This window comes from Hordeum vulgare, chromosome 7H, assembly GCF_904849725.1.
Source record: "Hordeum vulgare subsp. vulgare chromosome 7H, MorexV3_pseudomolecules_assembly, whole genome shotgun sequence".
In the NCBI taxonomy this organism is placed as follows: domain Eukaryota; kingdom Viridiplantae; phylum Streptophyta; class Magnoliopsida; order Poales; family Poaceae; genus Hordeum; species Hordeum vulgare.
This window is the reverse complement of record NC_058524.1, coordinates 36,786,522-36,795,430: the sequence shown is the minus strand read 5'-3', so window position 1 is coordinate 36,795,430 and position 8,909 is coordinate 36,786,522. Positions and strand designations below refer to the sequence as shown.

At 45.5% G+C, this 8,909-nt stretch overlaps 1 protein-coding gene across 1 annotated transcript; it reads right to left on the bottom strand.

Annotated features, from left to right (window-relative positions):
- Window positions 1-1,985: 1,985 nt before the first annotated feature.
- LOC123408163 (transcription factor MYC2-like) lies at window positions 1,986-2,780 on the bottom strand. Its single transcript, XM_045101339.1, has one exon. It carries the CDS (start codon window positions 2,778-2,780, stop codon window positions 1,986-1,988), a length of 795 nt encoding a protein of 264 aa, XP_044957274.1.
- Between the last annotated feature and the right edge of the window lie 6,129 nt (window positions 2,781-8,909).

Here is an 8,909-nt window from a genome sequence, read left to right as displayed (position 1 = left end):
AGTGATTCATACAAATTTTAAAGAATTCAAATTTAAACTATTCAAATTTGAAAACTACTAGCAGTAACAGAAAGTGTATAATTTTTGTGACCTAAAGCAAAAAGTCTATTTTAAAACTAAAGTATTACATAAAGTGTTGTACACAAAAAGAAGACCTTTAGTCCCGGTTGCAACCACCAGCCGCGACTAAAGGTTCCTTCTCCCGCGTGGAATTTAGGCCACCGAAAAGGTTGGCATTTAGTCCCGACTCATGGCTGGAGCCGGGATTAAAGGACCTTTAGTCCCGGTTCGTGGCAGCAAGTGGGTCTAAAGGTCGCTGGTATATAACTTCCACGCCTTGGTGTCTCGGTGCCACTCACCGCCCGGGAGATCAGATCGAGCCACACCGCCACCAGGTTGCCAGAGCTCCGCCCCTATGATTTACCGTCGAGCACGCCCTAACAAGCTTCAGCACACCTGCAGGCTCCCGGTGAGCACCTACATTGATCCCCTTGCTTCCCAACTCTTCTCCGATGTCATAGTCCATTGCGCCGCCATGGCCAAAGCTTGCAGCCGCAGGCAATGGCGCAGCCACAGCCAGACCTGCTACAGCTCATCTCAGCATGGGGTCATGCTCAGCACGTCCCCAAGAAGCCAAATCACGGCGCCTGCGGCCTCGCCCTCGACCTCACTCGAACGCACCACCACTGCAGTTCGTCGCCGGCATCGATTCCGGTCGCCCCAGACCCAACCACCGCCACAAATCGATGCAGCACGCCACGATCATTCGAATGTGACCCCTCACGCGTGATTTGGTGGCCAGTAGCCATTTTCCTACGGAGCCCGAGCCACTCCACCGCAGTTTTGGCTTGCCGGAGTTATTCTATGGAAGACGATATACTAGCTCTAGTGGCATGGCACACAGTTAGTAAACCTAAGAGTGAAGGAGGATTGGGAGTCATGGATATATACACACAAAACAAGACTCTGCTCATGAAAAATCTTCATATATTCTTCAATAGGCATGACATACGGTGGGTTCACTTGATTTGGCAGACATATTATAGTAATGTGAAACTTCCAGGAGATCATAAGGTGGGTTCTTTCTGGTGGAGATCAAACATAGTTCCATCATATATACTCTTTTGCCAAAAACCGAAACTTAAATGTCCATTAAGCGATCAACACTGAATATCGTCAAGATCTTTTTTATCTCCCACTGACTACTCAAGCATATGAGGAATTCTTGGAAATGGAAAATATAGGTATCACTCTAAGACAGACTCGTTACTTGGACTTAGTGGACACATGGAGCTATATATGGGGAGACGAATTCTACTATTCCATCCAAGCTTACAATGTGTTCATTGGGTAGAAGCAAACTCCACCACACTTCGGTTGGATCTGGAAGAGCTCTTGCCAACCAAAACACAAAGTATTTTTTTGGATGTTGTTGCATGATAGAATCAATACAAGGAATTTGTTAAGAAGAAGATATTTGAGCTTGAAGCATACAATTCTGCAGTGAGGGGCTGTCAACAGGAAGAAACCCTACATCATCTTTTTTGGGCATGCCCTTTTGCCATTTAATGCTGAGATTTTATCTGTCCCACAAGATCACATAACTTGTTAGTGTTAGAAGCTTACCAAGATCTAAAGGACAAGCTGAACTACCCCTTCTTTATGGAGATTATCATTCTAGGGTCATGGGCTATTTGGATATGAAGGAACAATAAAATCTTTGAGAATATAACTCCTTCATTTCAGGGCTGGAAATTTATCTTCGTGGAGGAGCTCAAGCTGTTAAAATACAGGATGAAGAGAAACCATATCCATCAGTTCTCCACTTGGCTGGAAGCCTTGTTGTAATCCTATTAGAAGTAGCTTAGCTTTCGCTTTTCTCTTTTAGCTTTCTTAGTCTCCTTCTGTTCGTGTTGTAAATCTTGTTGTTTCTCTTTCTTTCCTTTTTTTTTCTTTCTTTCCTCTCCCTTTCTAGTTGTTTGGGCTTACCTCAAGTCTGGCAGCGCAGCGGGCACGTCAACGACCACATCCTGCACCGTCTCGCCCGGCCTGCAGCTCACGCACGCGTGATGCACATGCAGCTCCAGTGACCGGACCGCGCCCATTAGTCGCGCTGGCGCATGCGGGACGGACCCTGCGGCCGTCGTCATACGCACCGCCGCCGCCTCCCGACCAAGCATCCGCACCTCCACTGCCTCGTTGCCGGCAAGGTGATGCTGGAAGTCGTTGCCAACGCAACAGCGGGAGGATGCGCTCTTCTCCCACCTCGCGGCGGCCGCCTGCTTGCTCTCGTCCTCCAACCGCGACAGTCGGCTGCGGAGCTCGGCGATACACGTGACCGCGTCGGCGAGGAGAGAGGCCTTGTCCATGCGGGACACGTTGGGCACGGCAGCGCGGAGGTCGCAGAAGCGACGGTTCAGCTTATGGCGCCGCTTCCGTTCCGCCTCCACGTGGCTAACGTTGGGCCGCTGGGAGCGGGTTCCCGATTTACGTCCCTGCCGCTTGGCCGCCGGCTGCGGCTTCGTGGAAGCCGGGAGGCTCACAGTTGGAAGCTCAGAGAAGTCGGAGACCGTGGAGAGCAGGGACAACTCGGGCCACAGGCGGCCCGCGTCGTCACTCTTGGCCGGAACGACGACGTCGCTGAGCAGCCACTGCTCGGGGACCTCGCAGGAGGCGAACTCGATAAACTGGTTGTGGTGCTCGACTTCAACTGTGGAGAACTGGCAGGACGGCGGACAGACACGGAAGGAGGAGCACGGGTTGATTAGCTCGTCGTCCATGGCTCGCCCGTTTCATAAGACCGTACGTGTCGCTCCTCGAACTCCAAAGCTCGGAGTGGCAAAAGCCTAATGAGTTACCGATAGTTATGGCCAGTATGGTCGTTTATTTATACTAGGAAACATGTCCATTGCGACGGAAGAAAAAATATATCATACGTACGTCTGTAAGCCCAATAGACGTGCCTCAATTTCTTTCACATGTTCATGTCCTCTATTATCACGTCGTTCCGTCAGTGTCATCGGTTATCCTTCTTTCCTCCCATATTAATACTGACAGCAGTATTACCCCCCCCCCCCCCCCCCCCAAATAAAACATATGTCCTGCTAGAATTTAATCTGTATGGACCAGCCCGATAACCATTTTCTGAATTTCTAATAAATCCTATAGATGTATTTAACCCATTCGTACAGGACAAGAGGTGGAACTAAAGTTTAGTCCCACATTGCTAATTTGGTAGAAATTAGATCTCCTTATAAGGGAGGATGTGTCACACATGTATGAGCATGAAAACAAGAGAGACATACACGTGTCGCTCCTCCTTCGCCCGCCTCGCCACATAACCATTGTAACTTTCAAAATCAATATCATCCACATACACCGCCAAAATGGTGATATGGATTCATCTATGCCGGTAGAGAGATTGGTAAGCCAATTAGTCAAGGATTCAACTCCGTGTCTCAACCTCTTCATATCCTCGTGTATCAGTTTTTTCCCTTCGAATTGGCTTGTAGTTTTTGTGATGCAATAAACAAAGGCCATCATTCCAATTATCGAAGCTTGCTTCATCAAACATTCCTAGATCTGAATGATAACTAGAGGATATCTAAGTGACACACCAAGATCAGGCCGACATGGAGAATTCCTCATTGAGCTTATCATCTCATTTGAATTCGCATTCAAGTGCGTGTGCCAATTCTAGATCAAGATATGGACAATTGTGCACATTTCTACGTGAAGAGATTCTTTTTCCTCGGATTTTATTCTTCAGTTACACTTACTCTTGGCTTCTATCTTGGTAGGTTTCTTTTTTCTGGATACATATGTTGCCGCCTTCCTCTCATTATGTGGTACGAATACGGAATTATTGACCCTAGTTTTGAGGTACCAGTATCTTTCCAAGAACCAACTCGCTTTTGATTTTATATGTGGGCTCCCTTTTCCTTGTGTTAAAAGTGCCAACTTCTTAGTTTTTGTACTTGAATTCGGAATTGGCAATACCTGATCCTATTTGACCTACTGTATAGATAGCCCTATTTAATGGGTCAATAGCTCGTGTGCGACACATTTGATGCGAATTGGATCCTGTGCGACACATTTGATGCAAATTGGATCATGTGCGACGTTTATCTGGCCCAAATAGCCAAAGGCCCACTCGGGCGATTAAAATGGTCGTCAACGGGAGCGAGGTTATGTTTAAGACATGTGGGTCCTACTTGGCAGATCGTCAACTTACGGCCCCACTTGACAGTGCATCTACTAACGGCCCCACTTGGCAGTCCATCGGGTGATACGTGTCCCCGTGCCTGGCTTGTCTGTCTGAACCGCCCGTCTGAAGCTCTGTTGCTCCCGGCAGTGAGCCGAAGACGGCGGCGGCGCTTTTGTTTCTGCGGCGGAGCTTTCGATCTCGGCGACGGCGGCGGCTGTGGTGAGTGAATCCGGAACCCTTGTCCAGCATGTTCCCTTCTGTGTCGAGTTAGATCTCACTACAGTTCATGTTTCCCTCCTCTGTTTTTTTGGTCGATTTGATCCAGATTTGGGTGGGGCGGAGGGGGGCTAAAGGTGATGGAGCCGCCAGAGACAACAACAACGTTGACTAGGTAATTTGTGCATCCTTTCCATCCTATGCGATGCCTCGTCTACTTCCGCTAGCTCACAGTGTGCGCCATTGAAAAACAGGGCCGATGATGCTCGGACATTTGAATTCACTATCGAATTCTTTGCTTCTAAAGCGAAGCTAGGTGATGGTAGCTTGCGGGACATAGAGGGAGATACTATTGTGAAATGGGAGGTTGAATTATCAGAGATTGATCCACAAGGACTGCAGACCATGGAAGAGAAGGCCGTGAGGAATGTGGTGGCAAAAATTGGGGAGAGCATTTTTTAGGGTCCAGAGCAAGAGGTACCATTGTTATGGTTTGATAATGGAAGTGAGAGTATGTGAGAATTGAGGATGGCGAAGAGATGGTTGATGAAATCGATCAACAAAATGGCTGGACAACCAAACAAACTACATTTCGTGCAGAGCTACTTGATCTGAAAGCAGATTCTAAGGTTGGATATGTTCCCTCAAAATTGGCTGCACAAATGGTAGATGATGATTGGGCTTCAGAGAGGCAGATAATGCCCATGTGTACGGGTGATGTGACAGTATTACATGAGGGGCCTGATGCAGATGCACAAGACGGCTCTGATGGTGTTGCAAGGGTTCTTTCTGTTGATTGGAATTCGGTTGAATTAAATGAACCAACTGATTTAGTCATTGCACCAATGGATGACAGTGAGATGGCCAAAATTTTTGCCATTCCAGTACCTGATGAAGATAAGGAAGAGAATGATGAAACTACTAGCCCGCTTACTGATATTCAAAGAGATATATGTGAAGATGTGGATGGACAGTTGATGGAAGATGTTGCAGATGATGTTGATGATGCACATGATGATGAGTTGGTAAATGTCTATGACAAGGAAAACCCTGTTATTGCAGTAGGGAAGTTGTTCCCAAACATGGATGAATTTAGAATGTGTTTCAAGACTTATGCCGTCAAACATGAGTTTGATGCCAAGACAAAGTGGACTGACATAAAAAAGTTTTATGCAAGATGCACAGGTTTTGATGGAAGTGTCAAGCCTTGGAAGTGGTACATATCTGCTAGACGCCAACCTGATGGAAGTACCATTAGGGTCAATCAAATCCCACACCAACATACTTGTATTACAAGTTCACACAGAGTATCAACCATGACATCACAGCTTTTGATTGCAGAAAAGATCACTCCTATTTTAGCGAAGAAACCAAATACTACTGCAAAGAAACTTAAAGTAGACTTGGAAAAGCAGTACCCAATTAAGGTGAAGTATAACACAGAGTGGAAGGCAAAACAAAGGGCAATGAAAGAATTATATGGTGACTGGGCAAATACATTTAGGATGCTTTATAATTTCAAAGCAGAGGTGGAGAAGAGGTCACCTGGCAGTGTTGTGGAGATAGATACTGAGGTAACAGAGGAAAGAAGAGTCCTTTTCTCATAGTTTTTTTATGTCTTTAAAGCCTTGCATCGATGGATTCAAGGAAGGTTGTCGTCCATATTTGAGCATAGACTCATCGTTTTTGACCGGCAAGTGGAATGGTCAATTGGCAGCTTGCAATGCTTTAGATGGACACAACTGGATGTTCCCTGTTGCTATTGGCTTGTTTCAGTCAGAAACAGAGGTCTCATGGACATGGTTCATGATGCAGTTGAAGAGATGCATAGGTCCAGTGTCACCTTTGGCAGTCCACACAGATGCATGCAATGGGCTAGAAAATGCAGTCAAGAATGTGTTCCTCCATTGTGAGCAGAGAGAGTGCTTCGACCATATGTGGATGAATTTGATGAAAAAGTTCAGAGGGGAAGAATTTGGTCGCATGTGGCCAGCAGCAAGATCTTACACTAAACAGACATATTCATATCATCTTGGTAAGCATGCCCTGAATTTGGTCCATGGGTCACTAGTAGAAAAAGGACCTATTGTCCCGGTTCGTGAGGGCCATTTGTCCCGGTTTTTGAACCGGGACTAAAGTGTCGGTACTAATGCCCTAAACCTTTAGTCCTGGTTCTTGCATAAACCGAGACAGATGGGCCTCCACGTGGACGGTGCGGCAAGCCCAGGCAGGAGGCCCTTTGGTCCCGGTTGGTGGCACCAACCGGGACCAATAGGCATCCACGCGTCAGCATCTCAGGTGCTGGGTTTTTGTTTTTTCTAAAGGGGGGCGTGGGAAGGGTTTGGGTGTTTTGGGGTGTTAATTTAGATGTTTCATATATTGTGTTAGCATGCTAATTAATAGAGAGAAGTGTCCTTTCTTATCTCCGTGCTTGGTCGACGCTACGTACTATACGTATAGAGAGGACTAGGAACGCTAGCTAGTTAAGCAAATGAAGGAAATAGAAGATCGTCATGAACAGATGCATACAAAGAGAAGTGATATCGACCACCTCTCCTTCTCTGAGAGATTGGTCGAACAACAAGTTCTCGTATATCTATCCGACGCTATTGTCTACATATATACAATATAAGTATCTTTTACAATATAATCTCCTAATTAAAATTAAACCCTGTAGGGTCCACATAGTATTCTCCGTCTTTAGCGATCACGTGGTCAATAAAGAATGCCGCCACTTCCTCTTGAATTCCTCGCATACGATCTGGTGCTAGGAGTTCATCTCGCATCCGAAATATCTAATTTGAAGAAGGGGGTCAATACATATATATGAATAAATGAAACTGAGCACAAATGATTAAAATAAATTTGTGAATATAATTATTTACGCACTTCATATTGTTTCTCGGAGTAGCCCCGCTCACAGGTCGTGTGGCGGATGGACTCGCAAATGTAGTATCCACAGTAATTAGTCCCTTCTTCCTGCCACAACCACTTTACAAGAAATAGAGGTCAATCAAACTGATAATTAGCAAGTATGCTAAATGGTATTGATGAAACTAGCCCTTGAATCACTAGGAGATGCGTGGAACATATATGCTACTATAGTACTTACTTTCGGGTGTCTAAACTGCAGCTTCTTTGGCAGTCCCGGAGTTTTTGAGGTGAATTTACTCCAAACCCTGCCAGACAAAGAAAACAATTACTTGATATCAGGAAATGAACAAATTGAAGTTGCCAATATGGTGCGATAATGATAGATTTAACTTACTTCTCTAGAATTTCAGTCATGTCCGCGTACTTCTTGGGATCTTTTCGTCTCGATTCTAAGACGGTTAGTAGTCCCTGCTCAAGCGTAATCTCTAGGAGAATATAGTGGAACCTACGCACGCATGCATAACTCATCAATTACATTACTATAACCTCAACTAATAAGGGAAACCGAATATGCACAAGACAGTAACACTCGCTCGAAGTTGTAAGGGAAGAGTATTATAGCTTTGTTTTGATTTAATATAAACGATTGTAGCAGCTTGGCCTCGGTATCTTTGGCCTGAAATTTAACCATATATGCATCTATGAGATTTGTGTTAATGAACCCAATATCACCGATTTGTCTTTTGTTCAACTCGGCGATCTTCAATCTGCATAATATAGTGAGAATAATTAAAGATACATGCAATGAAAGAGGTGACCTATATATAGAGACTTAATGACAGAAGTAGTACTACTTACAGGCAGTAGCAAGTGATAATTGACTTATCGAGGTCCTTTAGATTGAAAAACTCGAAGAACTCCTCAAATGGAACATTCAACAGATTAATTCCAACGAGGTCATGCTCCTCTTTAACTCTGAGCGTCAAAATATTCCTCCCCCCAGACTCTCTGCAGGTTTTCATATACCAATCATGGAATCTTCGCATCATCGTTGTTAGAGATTTTTCATCTTTGACGAGAGGCTTCCCGTACACATATCTGTGTTCATCCACCTCCAAGAAATCAAAATGTACATCGCCGGGCAGGTAATGTCCAAGATCGTTATAACCGGGCACCATCACGCCCGGATGATTCGCGATGACGCTAGACACCTGGAGCGGGTGGAACGATTGGTTCGCTTGTTCGCCGAGCTGGGCAACTTTTCTCCGAGCTCGTAGTTTTGCTAACCTTTGATCACTGATAGTACTTCCCGACCGCTCCGCTTCGATAAATGACTTTGTAAGAATGCGCTCATAGTTGCCTTTCGCCGGAGACTTTGGTGGTTTCTTCAGGGCAGCCAGAGTACGCTTTGCTTTTACCGGATCTATCTTCTCCTCCGGAGGTGGATGTTTTTTTGCTTTCACCCCTTCAAAGAAGTTCTTCACTTCGGCTTCCACGATCTTCGTGATTTCCTCCTGGCTCCTCTCGTATGGTAACTTCTCTAGAGTCTTCAGAGAAGGACCGTATCTATATTGATTGGCTCTGGCTGTACTGCTATATGCCGCAGCAGACG